The sequence below is a fragment of the Staurois parvus genome, unplaced genomic scaffold (assembly GCF_062004578.1).
Source record: "Staurois parvus isolate SC_StPar_1 unplaced genomic scaffold, SC_StPar_1.0 ptg000114l, whole genome shotgun sequence".
NCBI classification, from domain to species: Eukaryota; Metazoa; Chordata; class Amphibia; order Anura; family Ranidae; genus Staurois; species Staurois parvus.
The window spans coordinates 7,990,220-8,012,019 of NW_028317910.1; the positions used below are offsets into that span (position 1 = coordinate 7,990,220).

A 21,800-nucleotide genomic window follows, 5' to 3' on the forward strand; every position below is an offset into this window, starting at 1 on the left:
ACCCTGGGATTCTGTAAGTGTTTGGGGGTGGGGGAGATGTAGTCAATGTTTCATGTTACTCCCTAAATATGGGTGTAACATGAATCCTGGTCAGAAAATGTGAAATCATAAGATGTTTGTGATGTTATTAACTAGAAAACGTTCCTCTGAGAGCCTCCCTAAAACTAGTTTCCTTTTGTTACTTACTGTTCTGCCTTCCATGACTTGCCAGCAGTAGCTATTTGATACGAAGTATCCTCATTTGAGATGTATTGATCCTTCTGTATCTTGTTGTGTGATTCATTGAGTGATTCATTGTTTGTGCTTGTGAAAATTGATCTAATTCTGGGAAATTCTGATCTTTTGTCTCCTTTGACAGTTTTGGATGCTGTGAAGGCACATAAGGATTCCTGGCCTTTCTTGGAGCCGGTGGATGAGTCTTATGCTCCCAATTATTATGATATTATCACGGTAAGCTAGAGCTTGACAAATTTGCTTTGAATCTAGGAGCCTGCTAAAAAAAAGTTAGACAGGTTTTTTTTTTTTTTTGACTGGCAGAGATTTGTTTTCGGCGACAGATGACCAACCATTATTCTCGAAAGGGGGTTGCTGATAAAAAGGAACTGTGATGCAATGGGGGTTATTTAGGGTGGTGCTAATATGAAGGGACTCTAATCTAACAGAGGGGGGCCCTCTAAGGGGGGGTGCTAATGGGGGGGTCTCTAGGGTGCTAATATAAAGGGACTCTGATGTAAGGGGGAGTACTGATATAAGGTGACTCTGATATAATGAGAGGTCTCTAAGGGGGGTGATGGTGATATAGGGGGACTGTGATCTAGTGTTGTGGGGGGGCTGATTTCTTATCAGCACCAGTCAACACCCTCCAATATCAGTGCCCCTCCCCCTTAGAGACCTCCATTACATCAGAAAGACCCCCTTATATCAGTGCCCCCTGCCCATAGATTGCCTTACCATGGAGACTGTAAGCCAGTAAGTGAAGCTGGGAGCCAGAGTTGGGGGGCAGAGCTGGGAGGTGGAGCGGCTGCTGCTCTAGGGCTATTTTCATACTGTCCAGTGTGTGCAGGGTGAAAAAGAGATCACTGAGGCGGGAAGGGGGGGGAGGCACCTGGCAGGGGAGAAGGCAGAGACCACAGGAAAGATGGGTATCTCCTCCCACCTTGGGAGGTTGAGTTTGGCCATCTCCTGGGCCCCAGCATGCTGGGGACCCTCCTTGGGCTGCCCTTTCTGCAGGGCTTGGCCATGTCACTTTTGGCCTTCCCAAGCTCCCCTCCCTATTGGGGGAGGGGAGCTATGGAGAGGCTGACAGGCTGCCCAATCATTGCTCCTCCATGCAAGTTAGGCACGTAATACATGGTCAGTGTAGGAGAGAAGGTGAGGAGCTCAGTGGGCAGCTGCCCAAGGAGTTGCTTGTGCGTGTTGGATGGGCTGGCGAGAGCCGGGATACGATTTTGGGTCACCGTGGCTACCTTGAGCCTGGAATTTCTCGAGCCCTGTGGTAAGCTCATAGCTACAGTTGCAAGAAAAAGTATGTGAACCCCTTGGGATTACGTGGAGTTTTGCATGAATTGGGCATAAAATGTGCTCTGAACGTCATCTAAGTCGCAACAATAGAAGAACACAGTCTGCTGAACATAATACTACACAAACATTAGATGTTGCCATGGTTTAATTGCACATAACATGTAAACATTCACAGTGCAGGGAGGAAAAAGTATGTGAGGCCCTAGCTTAATGACTTCTCCCAGAGCTAATTGGAGCCAGGAGTGAGCCAACCTTGACTCCAATCAGTGTGATGATATTGGATGTGTTGCTGACAGCTGTCCTGCCCTTAAAAAACACACACCTGTTTTGGGTTTACTGGTTTCAAGAAGCACTGTCTGATGTGAACCATGCCTCGCAGAAAAGAGCTCTCAGAAGACCTACGATCAAGAATTGTTGACTTGCATGAAGCTGGAAAGGGTTGCAAAAGTATCTCCAAAGGCCTTGATGTTCATGTGTCCACGGTAAGACAGACTGTCTACAAATGGAGAAAGTTTAGCACTGTTGCTACTCTCCCTAGGCGTGGTCGTCCTGTAAAAATGACTGCAAGAGCACAGCGCAGAATGCTGCACGAGGTAAAGAAGAATCCCAGAGTGTCAGCTAAAGACCTACAGAAATCTCTGGCACATGCTAACATTTTTGTTGACACATCTACAATAAGGAAAACATTAAACAAGAATGGAGTACATGGGAGGACACCACGGAGGAAGCCATTGCTGTCCAAAAAGAATATTGCATCACGTTTGAAGTTTGCAAAAGAGCACCTGGATGTTCCACAGCACTACTGGCAAAATATACTGTGGACAGATGAAACCAAGATTGAGTTGTTTGGGAAGAACACACAACACTATGTGTGGGGAAAAAAAGGCACAGTACAGCAACATCAAAACCTCATCCCCACTGTAAAACATGGTGGAGGGAGCATCATGGTTTGGGGCTGCTTTGCTGCCTCAGGGCCTGGACGGATTGTTGTCATTGATGGGAAAATGAATTCCAGAGTTTATCAAGACATTTTGCAGGAAAACGTACGACCATCTGTCCGCCAACTGAAGCTCCGCAGAGGATGGGTGATGCAACAGGACAATGACCCAAAGCATACCAGTAATTCAACAAAACAATGGCTGCAACAGCACAGAATACGCCTTATGGAGTGGCCCAGTCAGAGTCCTGACCTCAACCTGATTGAAATGCTGTGGCATGACCTTAAGAGAGCGATTCACACCAGACATCCCAAGAATATTGCTACACTGAAACAATTTTGTGAAGAGGAGTGGTCCAAAATTACTCCAGATCATTGTGCAGGTCTGATCTGCAACTACAGGAAATGTTTGGTTGAGGTTATTGCTGCCAAAGGAGGGTCAACCAGTTATGAAGTCCAAAGGTTCACATACTTTTTCCTCCCTGCACTGTGAATGTTTACATGTTATGTGCAATTAAACCATGGCAACATCTAATGTTTGTGTAGTATTATGTTCAGCAGACTGTGTTCTTCTATTGTTGTGACTTAGATGACGTTCAGAGCTCATTGTATGCCCAATTCATGCAAAACTCCACGTAATCCCAAGGGGTTCACATACTTTTTCTTGCAACTGTATGTCATAACTAGATTGTAAAAGCATGTATAACATCAGATATAAACCAGGGTAGTGGCCAACTGCTCTAAATCTAAATTTGAAATATTTATTTAAAATGTGGTTTTTCTCCCTGCCACACAGAGCTAAAAAGATTCTCTTTAACCATTTCAATACCGGGCAATTTTACACCTTCCTGCCCAGGCCATTTTTCACGTTTCAGCGCTCTCACACTTTGACAATTGCGCGGTCCTACAATATTGTACCCAAACTAAAATTTTATCATTTTTTTAATTTAAATTTTATTTATTTTTTTCTTATTTTACTATGACCAAAGTAGTACAATGTTACCATAGTAACATTGTACTACTTTGGGGAAGTGATCAGTATTTTTTTTTTTTTTTTTCCACAATTTGCTTATAGAAAAGAATTACTTTGCTATAAGCAAGCATTTACCTGAATGAAATAGATTCATTCAGGGTTTTTTTTCTTTTTTTTGTGCTTAGCTGTGATTTGGTCACAGCTAATCACATGACCTGTGCATGTGATTTAGCTGTGACCATTCACAGCTAGGCACTAGTATACAATGGATGGCGTGAATGAAGCCATCCATTGTATACAACTGTCATGTGACCTGCTGTGATTGGTCACAGCAGGTCACATGGTACCAGGAACGGGGGTCCGAGGTACACGGCCGGTGACAGATTGCACGGCTCTGCAACCGCATGAACTGCGCATGTGCAGGAGCACGCCAAATGGCGTGCACCCGGAAAGCTACCACTTAAGGTTTCCTGGTCTCCGCTTGCCCATCTGTAGGCCCGGGACTGGCTCACCGCCATTGGCTAGAGGGGAGGAAGGAGGGCCGACACATCCACTCCCCTTCCCTTCGTGTCCTTCCAGGTCCTTGTTGACAGATGTGCACTGCATTACATTCCGTGGAGCACAGGGGAGACATGCAGGATCTTTTAGACCCTGGATGTCTCAATAAAGAGAACCTGTCAGCAAAAATCATCACCCCCCCCCCCAAATATATGCATGTACAAACGTAAAAGTACACGCTGGGGCGCCTACGCATGAAATCGTCAATTGCGATACGTTGCAAATCACCATGCACGCTAGAATGAGAGCAATAACTCCAGCACCAGACCTCCTCTGTAACACTATACTGATGACTTATAAGGGACTTTAAAAGTGGCGCCTTTAAAAAAAAAAAAATGGGTACTGAAGTTAGTCGCCATTTCATGAGCGCATGACATGTTGGATATCTATTTACTCGGTGCAACCTCATCTTTTACATTTTACAAAAAAAAAATTTTTAATGCAAATTTTTAATTTATTACATGTTTAAGTCTCCATAAAGCTACATTTGTTTTTAAAAAACCCAGGCATTGTAAAAATCACCTTGGATTTAAATACGGTTTTGGTTCAAGCATTTTTTTTTTTTTTTTTTTGTTTGTTTTTTTTTGACAAGTAGATTGTCATGAGGGACAAGCAGGGGCGGACTGACCATTCGAGCACTCGGGCACTGCCCGAGGGCCTGGGGTCAGTAGGGGGCCCCATGAAATGCCCCTGGTACCTTTTTTATAGGCTCTTTTGGGTGTGCTTTGAGTGTGGGCAAAGACACAGGGGCCCCATGATCCCCTATTGCCCGGGGGCCCCGTGAGTTGTCAGTCCGCCCCTGGGGACAAGTAGATTGGGACACCGATTTTAGTACACTGCTCAAAAAAATTAAAGGAACACTTTTTAATCAGAGTATAGCATCAAGTCAATTAAACTCCTGGGATATTGATCTGGTCAGTTAAGTAGCGGAGGCGGTTGGTAATCCATTTCAGCAGCTTTTGGTGTTAATGAAATTAAACAATTGCCCTCCAGAGGATTTACCCCCCCCCCTTCCTGACCAGGCCATTTTTTGCGTTGCTTTACCTGACAGTTGCGTGATCATGCAACGCTGCACCCAAATGGAATTTACGTCCTCCCCCCCCCCCCCCGGCCTCCCCCACGAATAGAGTTTTTTCTCTTGATCATATTTGAACGCCTTTTTTTGTTTATAGTGCAAAATATAAAAAATACAAAGACCGACAACTTTGAGAAAAAAACAATATTTTTAACTTTTTGCTATTAAACATATCCAGTAAAAAAATGTAGAAAATCAAATTTCATCATAAATTAGGTCAAAATGTATTCTGCTACATGTCTTGGCTAAAAAAAAATCCCAATACGTATAAATTAATTGGTTTCCGTGAAAGGTTTATAGCGTTTACAAATGGCGTTAGATATACTGGATTTTTTTTTTTTTTAATTTTTACTAGTAATGGTGGCAATCAGAGACTTATAGTTGGACTTTGGCAGTCATTCTGACACTGGGGGGGACTGACTTGGTGTCACTGACTTCCCCAGTGACACCAATACACTGATCAGTGCTAATAAAAAGGACTGACACTGTACTAATGGCACTGGGCAGGAAGTTAACTGTGTGCTGTTTTACGAAGTGTGCTGTGTTAGTGCTTCACTGCGATATCATGTCTTGGTCCATTCAATATCGCCAGGAGCTGACTGGAGAGAACTGTTTTGTTTACAAACAGTTCTCTCCACCTGTGCCGCCCTGTAGCAATTCTTCTGCTATAGGGCAGACGGGAAGCAGTTAACAACAGGTGCACTAGATGGACAATAATGAGACGCCCCCCCCAAAACAGGAATGGTTTTAAATGTGGCGGCCACTGACTTATTTTTCCTTACTCCTCTTTTCTGACTGTTTTTCACTAGTTTTGCATTTGGCTTGGGCAGTGTCACTATTGGTAGCATGAGGAGATGCATGGACCCTACAGAGGTTGCACAGGCAGTCCAACTCCTCTAGGATGGCACATCAATACATGTTGTCATTGCCAGAAGGTTTGCTGTGTCTCCCAGCACAGTCTCAAGAGCATGGAGGAGATTCCAGGAGACAGGCAGTTACTCTAGGAGAGATGGACAGGGCCGTAGAAGGTCTTTAACCCATCCGCAGGACCGGTATCTGCTACTTTGTGCAAGGAGGAACATGATGAGCACTGCCAGAGCCCTACAAAATGAGCTCCAGAACGTTGTGCTGCCTATAACATCAGTCAGCATGACCGTTTTGGTGGTGAGTCAGTGATGGTCTGCTGAGGCATATCCATGGAAGGACACACAGACCTCTACAGGCTAGACAATTGCATCCGGACTGCCATTTAGGTATCGAGGTGAGATCCCTGAACCCACTGTCAGACCCTATGCTCGTGCAGTGGGTTCCTTCTGGTGCAAACAATGCCCAACATCATGTACTGAGAGTATGCAGGCATTTCCTGGAGGATGAAGGAATTGATACCATTGAGTGGCCCCCAAGCTCTTCTGACCTAAATCCGATAGAACACCTTTGCGATATCATGTCTCGGTCCATCTAATACCGCCAGGTTGTACCTCAGACTGTCCAGGAGCTCAGTGATGCCCTGGTCCAGATATGGGAGGTAATACCCCAGGACACCATCCATCGTCTCACTAGGAGCATGCCCAGATGTTGTCAGGCATGCATACAAGTAGGTGGGAGCCATACAAACTACTGAGTACCATTTTGAGTTGCTGCAATGAAATTGAAATTCTGCAAAATGGACTCACCTGCTGCATCATTTTTTCACTTTTGATTTTTGGGATGTCTTTGAATTCAGTCCTCTGTAAGTAGAGAATTTTAATTTCCATCAAACGATGGGGCGTCCTTATGTTTCTAACACATTACCCAGTCCATATCAGTATAGATATCCAGCATGATATTTTTCCCCATTGAGATCTGATGTGTTTTCAAAGTGTTCCTTTAATTTTTATGAGCAGTGTATATAGCTGAAATACAGATGTGACTGTTTCACCTGCTAAAGGATTTTGTATATCTGTCCATCCAGTACTGAGATTTACACAGTTCTGCCACAAAGCCTTGTCGGTCACGACAGTAGATCTGTGTTGTGTGTGTTTTAATGCCAGTGACACAGGTCTTGTCCCTTCCCCAGCCTGTGATTGGACAATGAAAGGAGAAACTGCATGATGATGAGCTTATTATCTGTCACTCTGATCTCACCTTCTGTCAGCATTTTTTTGTACTGCAGCACAAATGATTGAGGGTGTAGAGGTACAGAACTGTGTTCCTTAACTGTAACAGAGAAGGTGTTGCCAACCTATTGGATATTCAGTGTGGCAGGGGTAGCTGGATCACAAGAATGGTTTAACAGAGCTAAATGTTTTTGTTTTTCTTATTCTGTATAGAAACCCTGTCACCAGCTTTAAAAAAACAAAAGCGGTCAAAGCACAGAAACATTAAGTATCTTAAATGCCTATTAATCTTAGTCCTTTCCCTAGAACAGCCCCCTCCCTACGTAATTGTCATAATCCTCTCCTATTCTGGGAATGTCTAATACACTTTGTGCTGGCCTTGCTCCTCCGCCCCTCCTTTCATCTCCCTACATAAGTTTTTATGAAGCCGCTCAGCAAGGAGTGAAGGGTAATACTAAAGAATGTCACTTGAGAAACAGCTCTGGGGTTGCTGACATCACAACCAAGATGGCAGAACACCGCACTCTCAAGGCTTTTGGATGTCTACAGAAGGGAAGCTTTAATAGGTAAATAACACGCAAAATACATTATATACACATATAGCATAGGACTTTTGTTGAAATAAATGGTCTGGTGACAGGGTCTTTTAAAAATAGGTTGTTTTTTTTTTTGTTTTTTCTTCTGCTTGGTTCTGTTGTGCACTACAGTAACTCAACCAAGTAGAGCTTAGTCCTGTGCATGCCTCCTGTACAGTAATCCGTGCCCTGGGCCATATGACCTTTCCAGTCTTGGCTTCATGGTCCTAACTGTGTTCTCTCTCTCTCTCTCTCTCTCTCTCTCTCTCTCTCTCCTAGTGTCCGATGGACATCTCCAGAGTGGAGCAGAGGTTATCCTCTGGGTACTATCTCACAAAGGATCAATTTGTCAGCGACATGAAAATTATATTTAGAAACTGTGTCAAATACAATGGGTCGGATAGCGGTAAGTAATATAAAGAGAAACCGCTCACTGCTTTAAAAACCGCATCCAAAATTATTGCTTATGGGAGATTGTAGCCGTATTAGTGCATTTGCGACAAACAATTGAGTACTGTCTGTGATCCTTTTTTTATTTGCATTAACATACAATTTTGAGGACAAGCTTTCGGGGAGTGTCCCCTTCTTCAAGGTCCAAGCAGTACTGCTTGGACGTTGAAGAAGGGGAAAGTCCCCCAAAGCTTGTCCTCAAAATTGTATGTTCGTGCAAATAAAAAAAGTATCACAGACAGTACTCAATTGTTTGTTTCTGGGAGAAAAGAAATGTATTGTACAAATATTACATATTCATGAAAAATTTACATAATTCTTGTCATATTGCTGTTGTCACCAATGTGTCACAACCATAAACATTACTAGCAATGTATTAGCATGACAAAAAAAAGTATCTGTTCACTATGTGATTTTTAAAGTGATTTGAACTGTGTGAATTACATTGTCACACTATATTTCTTATGTTCAGATATAAATGGTACTGGTGTGCATTCCTCATTTCTGCACCTGTAAATATTGCCAGCTTGTGTCCTTGGGAATTGATATTTTTCTTTTAAATATTCTACTCAATAGTTTTTAGAATCTTGTTATAAATAAATTTGTGATCTATCACCATATACATGCCATCAGTCTGCTGTAGGAAGGAGGAAGCATTTTTAAGCTTAAATTTCACGGAATCTGAACTTTGTGGCGTTTTGCAGAATACACGCACATGGCTGAGAATTTGGAGCGATGTTTTAGGAAGGCGTTACTCAAGCACCTCCCAGAAGATGAAGGTGAATCTGATGGTGATAGCTGGATTCGTGTCGATAACAGGGAGAAACCCTACAAGAGGCGGAGCCAGGCAAGGCGTTCAAAGGCTGGGGGTTGGAGAAAGTCACAGTTGGACAGCGGCAGGAAGAGGCAAAGCTCGGAGAGCAGCTTGGTGCATCAGTCCTCACCCAGCGAGGATGGAGAGGACCATTTGCTGCCACCCAATAAATCTGCAAAAGGTCAATCTTGCCTTCACCCCCTACAATATGGAGGACCACAGAGACCACCTTTCTGCCCAGTGGACATGGTATGTGGTGGAACTTTTAGATTTCAATATGAATTTCTTCATCTTTATCTACAATTCTGTCTAAACAGAGCAGACTGTACAAGTAGACTGTAACATTTAGCTAGCTTAAAAGCAGTCTTAACAGTCTTTTAACTATGTAGACTGCCTGTAAGTACCTGATAGGTGACCCTATGATCTGCTGCTAGCATACCTTGCAAGTGCCAGAGCACAATTCATTAATCATTGCGTTCTAGTAATGGTGCTCCAAGTGGTCAGCTGGAGTTTTAACAGCCTTGTCTGCTAATCCAGCCCAGGATATAGAAAAGAGACAAAGATCTAAAGAGCAATGTTTTGTTGAATTCAGCTGTCCTGTTATTTGTTGAAACAGATCTTCCAAGCAGCTGTGCCATTGATGGCACTGTACCCCACCACTTGTAATCTAGAGCAGTCTGCCTGAAAGTGATCAATTTGTGCCACCATCCACGAGTGGAAAGGGGAGCGCTTTCACTGACCGGGAGTGGAAAGGGAGGTGTTTTTATTGACATTTTTTAGGGAACATTTTATTGGCTGCCAGTATAGAGGGGAGTAGCCACTGACTGCCGATATGAGGAGGGCCTTGAAGAGTTTTTTATGGTTCTGAGTGCCATGAGTATTATATTATATTGCTGTGTCTTGGGGTGGGTTTAGTTGTTGAATGAGGTTTGTAAATGTATTACATCTCCAGTGTCTTCTTTTCAGCCTACTGCAGGGACTCCTGAACAGTCAGACAATAAACGACTGGACTTTAGACCTTCTCAAGAGCCACACAATGCTTCAGGACCTCCATTCCCTATGAGGAAAACTGGTCATGAAGATAGACAACACCTTCCAACCCCATATTCTTCTGGTTATACATCACAGATGAGACCACTGGTACCAGATAGAAAAGAGCCTCCATCTGCCACTTCATACCAAATGTATAAACATGGACCTCCTATGTGGAATGAAAACAGACAGCCAAGCCACCCTGCTGGAGCTGGGCCACAGCAATTCTCCCAGCCAGCAGAGCCTCGGTTCATAAGACCTCCAAGATTCAACTCGAATGGCCAGTACTTGTTCAGTGGCTCTGGGAATTCTATGATGGACAGTCCAGAAATGGTTGAGATGCAGAGACTGACATCTTTTGTTTGTCCTCCTGAATCAAGTTATTCTTCACAACCAGTACCCCCATCTTATCCATCCCAGCCTGCATCTACACCATACCCACCTCAATCTGGAACTACATCCAGCCCAAACCAGCCAGCATCTTCAACTTATCCATCTCAACAACCATCTACCTCATTCTCGACTCAATCAACATCCCCGCCACAGCCATCCCAGGCTCAGTCCATGCCATATCCTACCAAACCAACAAATGCAACATTTCCAGCCCAATCTACTTCTTCTCCCTATCCATCTTGTCCACCATCTACTCCATTTTCAAACCAATCAGCACCCTCATTAATCCCCACCCAGCCATCGTCTGGTGCATATCCTTCTCAACAAGCACCCAATGATCACCCAAACCAGCCATCCCCTAGCCTTTACTCATACCAAACAGCACCCTCTCCGCAGTCATGTCAACCAACATCTAACCCACATTCAACCCAGGCAGGACCTTCACCAAGCATTTCAGAACCAGAATCCCCACGGCAGCTATCCCAGCTAGCATCTTCCCCATGCCCATTGCAACCAGTATCTACACCCCACCCAGCCCAACAAATCTCTCCACCACACCCATTCGAGCCTACGTCTGTCCCATGCCCCAACTTTCCAAAAATGAATACCTGCCCGACCCAACTAGTACCTCCTTCACATCCATCTGAACTATTTTGTACCCCATACCCAACCCAACCAACACCCCCACCAGATCCATCCCAGCCTCCTGCTATCTCCAGCCCTACACAACCATTGTGTACACCGTGCTCAGCCGAATTGGCACCTGAGCCATCCCAACCACAGTCTACCCCCTGCACATCACAACAAATTCCTACCCCGTACTCACCCAAGCTATCCTCTAGTCTCTGTTCATCCCAGCCAGCAACCTCATCTCTATCAGCTCATGCTCAGTTAGACCTTTGCCCATCTCCACCATCATCTAACCTCCACCCAACCACACCACCCCTTACACCATACCCATCTCAGGAAGGACTTACTCCTTACCAGCCAAGTGAAAAACTAGGCTTAAATAGTAAACCAGATGGGAACTCTGTACCTTCTGACCAGGATTTGTTGAATGAAAAAGGTAAAGTAATATGCAAATACCACTTCATGCTTTCCAAATGTGTATTTAGATTGTGGAAATATAAACAAAGTCTACAAAGATGTATTCCCAGTCGATGTTCATTTTTGTCAGGTCTTTGCTTATATTTTATCTTTCAGTATAGCTTTACTTAAAGCGGAGTTCCACTCACTCTGTAAAAAAAATAAGTCCGCAGCTACAAAAACTGTAGCTTCTGACTTTTAAAAAAAAGCCACTTACCTGTCCCATGATCCCGCGTTGCCCCCGCTGCAGCCCATTTCACTGGCTGTCCTGTATTCCAGGCGTCAGCATCTTCAGTGTGGGCACCCGGCTGTGACAGCTTGTCCACTGCGCATGCGTGAGTAGCGCTGCACTTCCTTAATGGCCCCGTCATCTTCTGGGACCTAACAAACAAAAGATACTTGTGCTCAAATCCCAACAGCTAGTGCATGCATTTATCCATCAGGTGCTAAAGGGGTGTAACCACTTCTGTCACGTGTCCCACAAGACTTTTAGGAGGGAGGGTAGGAGGACAAATTCCGCTTCCGATCACCTAGGCAATCGCAGCGGAAGTGGGAGCAGGCCTCTGCTTCCGATCGCCTAGGCGATCACAGTGGGAGGAGGTACCTGTCATATTCAGGTACCCGTTCCCACCCCCCACCCCCCCGCTCCCCAAATGTGCCAATCCTTAATGGGGAGCGGGGGACCAATCTTTAAAGCGAAACTTCCCCTTTTTTTTTTCCTGCAGTAAAATAGGGAAAGGTTAAAACCACTTGTCGTAATCATACAGTATATGATACAAGACTTGTAGTCATAGGCCACAGGTTATACGCTGCTACCTTCAGGTGATTGGACACTGGCAAAAGCTTTGCTGGGAACATCCCCAGTGCACCCTCATATAACCTCACCCACTCTGTGGGCTCCAGTTTTTTGTTAGTGTCCTTAGATGAGGAACCTCTTCTGCTATGGAGACGTTTCTAAACTATTCTTCCTTTTTTTGTTCTCTTCGCTACTTCGACTGACACTGCTATCAAGATCCAACTGTTTCTTGCAGTGCTCACTAGCCGTTTCTTTGTTGTACTGTACCTGGACTCTTTACCAATGGGGTCAGTCTGTAATCATTGCTTTGGGCACTGGATTCTGCATTTGATGCTGACCTTGGCATGTGGTCCAGTGAGTATATTGAGCAAGAGGGTGCTGTACAAGTCCAGGAACATGGTCCATTCCTGTAACACCCAGACTCTGAAGACCCCTTCAGAGCTATGACCATTGTGATGGGTAAAGTTTGGTTTCCTTCTGGGAGCCTGCAGTGTGGATAAGGTAAGATGGGGTTTCCCTGCAGTTATGAAAAATTTCTGTTTTTACATGTGGGGTATTATACATTGAGTGTGTTTTCTCCCTCCTGTAAAAGTCTCTACTGTGTGGGTGTTGGGTAACACTTTTATAATGATCTTCTGCCAGGTTTCTCACTCAGCGCTGTTGTTTGGGTGGAGACATAATTGCACTATACTAGAGAGACGGCACAAGGACATCAGTCAGAGACTGGGTTAAAGTGGCTCCATTCCTGGACATGCAAATAACCATTTCAGTCTGCATCTATTTCAGGTGCACCCTACAGTGGATCCCCTCACTCAGCAATGGCAAAGACCAGGTACAGAGGAGCTGAGGAAAAAAAGGACCTAGTAGCATTTGTGCTACAGATGGCACTGAGGAAAACCAGTGAAACACTTAGGGTGATAGCGGGTTCCCCTGCAGTGGAACCAGTCATATATTGACACAGCTCCTTTCCTCGAATTCTAGCTCTCTCTTGTGCCCACAACAGATGGCCTCTCTGAGAAAGGCAGGCAGATTTCACTGCAACTGTCAGATTTCTTTAGAAAATTCTGTCCTAGAACTTTCAGTCTCCATGGCTCAAAGGGGCTATTCTGCCTCTCCACCACCTGCATCTGTTGAAGGGTATGACCATAATCTCCTAACCTCTTTTGAATAAGATATGGAAGGGGAAAAGTTGGATGCAGAAGAGGGTCCCGCAGAGGAATCTTTACCTCCTGCATGTTATGAGACTAGCTAAGGCTTCTTGTCATATCTTTTCTACTGTGAGCTCACTTATTGATGCAGTGTGTGTTTGCCTTTGTCTAGCAGCAATGGAATCTCCTCCGCCTAAACAAACGCCTGTGGGCACTAAGCAGCTGATCAAGGCTAGAAAGACTTATGCTTGCATTACGATGTGCTTATAACTGTGGTTTGCATGAGCATGGGCGAAATCCTGAAAAGACTTTTTCCAAAACTCTTTACTGAGTAATATCTTATGGAATAGGAATTTATGGAAAAATGGCGTATCCTGGTAGTGGATACTGACATCTCTGTTCTCAACAAGCATCTAACTGTTGAGGATGAATCTATGCCTTTGCTGCTCCTGCCTCATACCCAGTAATTGTGGCTATGTCCCTGTTAACAAATAGTTGCTAACTGGACCAGGTAAAAGAATAGAGAAAACAATCCTGTCTTTAAAGACCCTGTTTTTCTGGAACAATTACGTTGCGATTTTGTATTTATGCCCTAGAGAATGTACTCTGCCATGTTTCTAGGATGACATTGTTATATATATATATATATATATATATATATATATAAAAATATATACTCAGTATTTTGTGGTTAAAGGCTTGGTTAGCTAAACCTACTCGCAAAAGGCCTCTTTTGTGCTTTCCTATGATGGTGATTTGCTTGTGTGGGGATTCCCTTGATAAATTTATCACAGAAGTTACTGGGAAGGGGGGAGGGGGGATTTGGGAGTATGTCTTCTCCTTAAAAAGTCTAATCTTACCACCAAAAGGGGTCTTTTTGTTCACCCAGACGTCCTCCTCTAAGCCACAAATAAGTGCATCCTTTTGTTGCAAGCCTTGGGACCCAAAACCCTCCAAGCTTATCCAGAAGCTCTCCTCACAATGAAGAGGTGCCCTCACTCTCGGGAGTGGAGGATGTTGGTTGACATCTGCACCTCCTGTGTCTCCCTGGGATCTGAATCTGGTGCCTTGGTTCTTCAAAGACCTGCCTTTGAACCAATTCGGGATATTCCATAGGAGGATCTCACCAGTAAGGTGGCCTTTTTTGTGTCCATTACGGTCAGGTACATCTCCAAGTTGGTGGCTCTTTTCTTAAATCCAAATAACTTCTATTTTCAAGACAATGAACACAGTTTACAGAATCAACAATATTACTGTGCCAGCAGAATTATGCATAGGCAAAACAATGTGGATATGTAGATCCTGTAACATACAGAATAACTGAAGCAATGACAAATCATAGCAGGAGACACATGGATCCAAGGCTATCTTGACAATACATGACTTTTTCCTTTTACATACCTTCCCGTCTAGATGTATACATAAATGGGGGAAAGTAACAAAATCAAAATTAAACCAACATGAACAGAAAAATAGAGGCAACTGGTTCACCCAAGACATCCATTAGAGAAAACCAGGGATGCACATGCCTGATATGTCATCACACCTGTAAGAGCCGGTCCGCTATTAGCTGAGGAGGGGCAAAACCAGGTTATCTAGCCATCCCCGTCACACCTGCTGAAACTTGCAATAAGCATTGCGATGTTGGCATGCAAGTTTTTCCCGGGGGAGTAATGAATTAAGATAACATATCCATTGTTTGCTAGTATCTTGCAATCAACTTCCTAGCCAGATATAACAGTCTAGATACCATAATATACCCTCCAGGTTGGAGCAGTTCTTGGTCCAGTGCCCCCAGCAGACAGTGCAGGGGATCCTGGGGAACAGTATATTGTGACACTAAGGAAATAAGCTGGAGGACCTCACTCCAATATCTATACAGCTTTGAGCAGCGCCAGAGCATGTGAGTGATATCACCTTGTTTGACCCTACACCTTGGGCAATCAGGTGAATCTCGCCTGCCCCACTGGTACAATTGCACAGGGGTCCTATATGACCGATTTGAAGAATAAACAACTGTGACAATTTATGAGAGGTAGAAAGAGATATCACCGGAACAGATTCTAGGGCAGCATCCCAGACATCTCTGGCAAGCTCTCCAACATCCCGGGACCACTGCCTCCAACATCCCGGGACCACTGCACCCTACCCCGGAAACTATCAGAATCCTGCACCATGGACAACAACTGGGAGTAAACCCGAGAAATCATGTTTTTTTTTTTTTATGGGTTGCCCGAGTTGCATCCTTAAGAAAAATTGTCTGTCAATGTGAGTTTGGAGAGCAGAGACTGGGCCTGCACCACATGGCGTAGCTGAAGATAATGGTAAAATTGCTTATATGTGAACTTAAATTCCGTTTGCAATTGTGAAAAGGACTTTAGAGTTTCCCCTGAGTACAGCTGAGATATAAATTTCAAGCCTTGTTCCCTCCATTCACAAAAACTCTCTAATTTAGCTAATTCTACATAGTGCTGATTATTCCACAAGGGGGTACTAGAGAGGAATCCAGTGACCTGAAAGGATGCTTTTGCCGCACTCCACACGCGCCTCAGAAGATCTGCGGTTGGATCTGTAGATGGGAGGACCGGCAGAGCCATCTGCAGTTGAGACAGAGCCAAAATGGTGGAGTCAGGAAGGGAAATCAAACTCGTAATAGGATCAGTAGTATCAGATAAATCCCACCCAACAAGATGTTGCAATTGGGCTGCCAGGAAATATAATCTAGGCTCAGGAACCGCCAGCCTCCCTGAATCCTTGCCATATTGTAACGAACAATTTTATCCGAGCCGTCCATTTTTTCCAAATGAGGCAATGAAACAGGGTCTTTATATGACGAAAGCATTTCCGAGGAATCCATATGGGAGAGTTATGAAAAATATAAAGAAGTTGCGGGGCCCAAATCATTTTAATCAGATTGACCCTGCCCATCACTGACAAAGGAAGTTTGCACCAACTGATACATTTTCAGTCTTTGCTTATGGAGTAGAGGCAAAAGATTGAGAGAGATATACTGTTTAGGATCAGGAGAGACCACTACCTCCAGATACTTAAATGTAGATACTGCTCGTATTTGCTGTGCACAGGCCAGGAGGGGAAAGTCCACAGGCATCAACACAGATTTATGCCAATTCAGTTTAACGCCGGAAAAGCCACCAAAAGTCCAATAAGGGACATTACCGCATCTAAGGATTTAGAGGTATCGCCCAAATACAACAGTGTGTCATCCGCATAAGGGGATATCTTTTCCAAGAGAACACGCCTATTAAAACCTGTAATATCCAGAGATTGTTGCACCAAAATCGCTAAAGGTTCTAATGCCAAGGCGAACAAAAGGGAGAGGACAGCCCTGCCTGGTCCCCCTCTGCAACCTGAAGGAGTCTGACAGATCCCCATTAACCCCGGATGTGGGTACTAGGAGCCAAGTAGAGAAGACGTATTCAGCTAATAAATTTGGGACCAAAACCGAATCTAGACAGTACTTCCCATAGATACAGCCATTCCACACTCAAATGCCTTAGCTGCATCCAAAGCTAATATTGCTCTCCCCCCAGGGTTGTCCACTGGAATTTGTAAGTTCAAAAAAAGTCTACAAATATTATTTGCTGTTACTCTGGAGAGAATAAACCCTGACTGATCTTTATGTACAATGCTACCAATAATCCGCGCCAATCTAGAGGCTAGAATCCTGGCCAGCAATTTAGCGTCCGTATTCAGAAGGGAAATAGGACAATGGGAGTCTGGTTTTAACTTATCTTTTACAGGGTTCAATAAAACTATAATAATAGCTTCGTTCATGGAGGGGGGTAATCCATTTGCATCCATGGTGGCATTCAGGGCGTTAAGCAAGGCTGGAAGGAGTTTCTCACCATATCTATTATATATTTCAAATGGCAATCCATCAGAACCCGGGGATTTATTACTGGGATTACCTAGTAAAGCTTCGGATAATTCTTCCACAGAGATTGGGATATCCAGAACTCTCTGATCAGCTTCCGACAACACAGGATCAGAAGCATCTAGAAACTGCGAAAGCTCAGAATGGGTGGCTACCATTTTAGAAGCATATAGATCATCAAAAAAGTGAAGGAAAACTCTCAGGATATCCGCATGACTCATGCTGATCTCCCCATAAGGATCCTTGATCTTATCTACAGTGGGCTCCTTTTGTTGCGACTTCACCACAAGAGCAAGAAGATGTCCCATATTCTCACCCTCTTCAAAATAATTTTGTTGTAAAAAACATCATTTTTTAACAGCCGATTGAGTAAGCACTGTTTCATAAAGGGTCCGGACCTCTTTCCAGGAGGTACAGTTGCGGGGGCTTGGGACTTAAATCATCTGAATTTCTCTCTGTTGAACATCTAGCTGCACCTTGTTGGCTCTTTCCTTATCTAACATTGAGACAAAATGGTCTCTTCCTTTCAGCTCGGTGAGGATATTATTCTTCCTTGCATATGTCCTGCCCTGGACCAGGTTGGAGCTGTTTGAGTGCACCTATCTACAATATTTTCCTTCAATAAAACCCTCTTTGTTTTCCTAAGAAGGGACATCCTACTTCCTCTTCCATCATTCCTAGATGGCTCAGACAACTAATTTCCAGAGTGTGTATACTTTCAAGGTAAGGGTTTCCTATCAGGGTGCATTACCTCAGAGCTGTCAGTGTTTTTTGGGCTGTTCAGCATCAAGCATCCATTTTGCAGGTTTCCAAAGATGCCACCTGGTCCTCTGTTCCTACCTTTTCAAAGTTTTACCAGGTGGATCCGCAGGCCTCTGCTGATGCAAGTTTTGGTCGCAAGGTGCTTCAAGCTGTTTGAAAGTTTTGGGGGTTTTTTTGCGAGTTGCTATGCTGTTGCCCACTCCTCAGTTTGTTGCTTGGGGACGTCTCATTGTCTATGGCTACAAGTCTTGGCTCCTGCATGGTATGATTAAGTTAATGAGAATTTTGACTTGCCTGTCAATTTCATATTTTGGAGTCCTTTCGAAGTGGGTGGGGTTGCATGAGGGTGCATTGGGCTGTTCCCAGCAACGCTTTTGTCAGTTTCCAATCACTTGATGTAGCAGGGACACAGTTTCTGTGATATGTACTGTACTTCAAGATATGTAATTTACAAGTTAGTCAAAATTCCCATTTTTGTTTTTTGCTGCCTGTGCCACATTTGGGAAAGGTTACATTCCTTTTGTCTTGCAGATGCAACAGGAAGTGAGTGGAAGTCTCCCAAAAAATACGTTGGGAATTCCTCCTTTAGACAGTTGGCACTGGAAAAAGGTTTCCTCATTAGATGATTTTCCCTCATATCCTGTTCCTGTAACCACTGTAAAATGTTAAATTTTACATTTATTTTCTGTCTAAGTGTGACCAATAGAGAGGGTGACAGTGGGGATACAGACCACAATAAAAAAAAAACAGAGGTCCTAACACTTCTATGCCCAAAAACTAAACTTCTACTTTAAACTATATCTGAAAATGATAGATTTAATATATTTTGGATAGAGTAAGGAAGGGTTAAATCCCCATTGAGTTTTATTTTGCTGTCTCTATATTCGTGAGATTTTCCCTCATTCCACTTGTGGGGACATAACAGGAAGAGAAAATTTCTCTAAATGATATGAAATTCTCTTAGCTATCAACAGAAATTATTTTGATTTCTGGTGACAGTGGTCATATGTACACAGAGTACATAAATCTAAAGGTTTTTTTAAATTATTTTTTTAACACGCCACTGCTACTTTTACAAAGTAATATTGTGTTTGCAAAAGCATTTGGTGCATTCAAATTTATATCTTTTTGTGGCTATTACAGAATATATTTAAATACATTTTTGTACCAAGGATTCAGCTTTGGGATACTAATTGTATGGTTGATGGTTTAGGTAGAATTAGTTTCTCAAGACTATGGCAGATAAAATGTCTTTCTATTTCAGTAAAGTTCTCAAAGGGGTTGTCTTATTTTATAATGAAATTTGCATCAAATGCAGTCCTTTCATACAGTAATATAGAATTGCTTTCAATTTTGCACAACTTTGTTCTACAGATTCGCCTCTGCCTTCACCATCATTGCCTCCTCCAACTCTCCAAGCAGAGATTCCGCTCACACCAGATGTTTCACCAACTACAATTGGAGGGCATGTGACAGTTCCGCCCACGCAGAAGAACCCTCCACATTCAAACAGCACATTGTCTATTGGTGTGCAGAATGGGGAGAAGCAGCCAACTCCTGGAATCGGCAGCCAAGTTGAAAAGGATCAGGATGTAAAACCCGGCTCATATAATGGTTTTGGTGATGCAGCTGTGCCCCAAAAGCCAGTTGAGATGCCTAAGCTGAAGGAGTCATTGCTTGGTGCCACCAAAACAGCACTGCAGCCAGTTAAGCACCAAGACACTACACCGCACCAGCCTTCCGTAAATACTTTAGGACCAAGACACCAAAGTGACATGGCTCCCATCTATCCATCTGGTGGTCACAAACCTGGACTTGTTATGGAACCCAGTTTTGGTTTTCAAAGGCCCCCTGGTTATCAGCCGGCTCCATTCTCGCCTGGCATTGCGAATGTACATCAGCGGCCTCAGCAAGCATCATATCCTCGGTACCATCAAGCTGAGATATATCCATACCACCACCCACAACATGCCCAGCAACCAAATCAGCATTACCAGCAGCCTCCCTATTACCCTCAGGAATACCAAAGTTGGCATCACTCTGTCCAGCAGACTCCTCAGCATCCAGGAGGCTATTCCCAACTGAGTGGATCAGTGGGCATGCAGGGCATGGGGGAAATGAGGAATCTTCTAATGTCTTCTCTGCTGGAGGGGGAGCCCAGGGCAGTCCCTGGTGACAGCTCAGAAGAGATGGAAGAAAAGAGTGAAGGTTCTTCAGAGAGGCCAGAGAGCCCAAAACAATTCCTGGACTTGGACAGTCACAAGAGACAAAGTGGGGGCTTTGCCTATGGCATACAAAGCAGTTGGGGCAATTCAAACTTCCGACCGCCATCCAATATGATGACCCAATCTCATTACCCACCCCAGCATCACTACCGTCATCATGGGTACCCCCAGCAGCCCTTGTATCCAGCTCGCCACGCTGTGCATGGACAAACCAATGGCCAGCCTAGGATGGTGCCCAGTTTCCCACACAGGGAGAACAGGGGCCACTTCCATGCCGTGATGATGGGGCAGAGAGGGAGCATGCCACAGTTCCAGGATATGTACCATCAACAAGGGTAAGATTAAAAGCAGAACATTGTTTAGTAGTAGGAACTATTAACGTGTATCTGTACCCAACAAAATGTAATATCTTGCAGCTTACTATACTAGTCCTTAATGTGGTGGCTACATTCGTGTGGTTTTTTTTTTGTTTTTTTTGGGGGGGGGGGGTTTTGGGTGCCAAGAACCTTTTCAGTAAGTACAGGAAAATACCACTTAATTCTGTGGAAAATGTGAACTCCACATCACTGCAATGCAGACTTAGAATTGACTGGCCATTTAAATCATTGCTACAAAATTTATCACATGCGACATAGTCCTTGGCCATGTGGTGCGGCAGGGACTTCAGGTGCACGAGACCAGGAGAACAGAATGATTCCCACTAGCACAAAGTTATGCTGCTTGTCCAGCTTTTTGTACTCCAGGTCAGTATTGATTTAGTACGCAGTGAATAATATCTCCACCAGGTGTCAGTCGTTCTCTCCGCTATTTTATAATTCATAGAAAGCTTTACTTCTTTCCTGTACATAGTTGTAGGAAAAAGTCACATTTTATTTTGGTTATTTGGAAACTAGCCGTGAAGAAAGTCTTCTTAAAAAAAGGCAAACTGCACCTGTTTTATGAGAAGGCAGGTGACTTCCAATTGTAGTTGTGAGCTGGGCAAGAAGAGCCACATTTCAGTATTCTCAGTACAGAGCCTTTACAAATCTCAGTAGTGTGCTATTTTGTGTCTGTAAAATCTAAAATCTCCCCAAAGATTACCAAGGCTGTTTAATCATACCAAATGTTTTTTAATAAACGCATAAAAATAAACAAACATCGCAATAAAACATATCTACTACCCTGTTAAACAATCTTAATTCTAGTACTGTGCTACCTAAAGTTACCACTCTATGGGGGAGGGGTACTAAAACTGGAGCATGCAAGATCTGGTGCAGCTCTGAATAGTAACCAGATTTTATTGTCAAAGCTTAACTGGACAAGCTGAACTTAGAAGCTGATTGGTTACTATGCACAGCTGCATATCATATATAGATTGCTACCCTGTAAACAAGCCCTATATAATAAATATAAAGTTCAAGTACAAACAAAAAAAATAAGGGTGCAATCAAGTACATGAAATTTCCAAAGAGCAATAAATGCACA

General features: G+C 43.7%; 1 protein-coding gene across 1 annotated transcript in view; it reads left to right on the forward strand.

Moving 5' to 3' along the window:
• The window catches only part of CECR2 (CECR2 histone acetyl-lysine reader), an 85,745-nt gene that overhangs the window by 56,912 nt on the left and 7,033 nt on the right, over positions 1-21,800 (forward strand). The window contains exons 12-16 of the mRNA XM_089671847.1: positions 359-450; positions 8,015-8,141; positions 8,890-9,248; positions 9,966-11,490; positions 19,486-20,671. Coding sequence (XP_089527973.1) covers positions 359-450; positions 8,015-8,141; positions 8,890-9,248; positions 9,966-11,490; positions 19,486-20,671 — 3,289 coding nt within the window. The remainder of the gene's footprint in view (positions 1-358; positions 451-8,014; positions 8,142-8,889; positions 9,249-9,965; positions 11,491-19,485; positions 20,672-21,800) is intronic.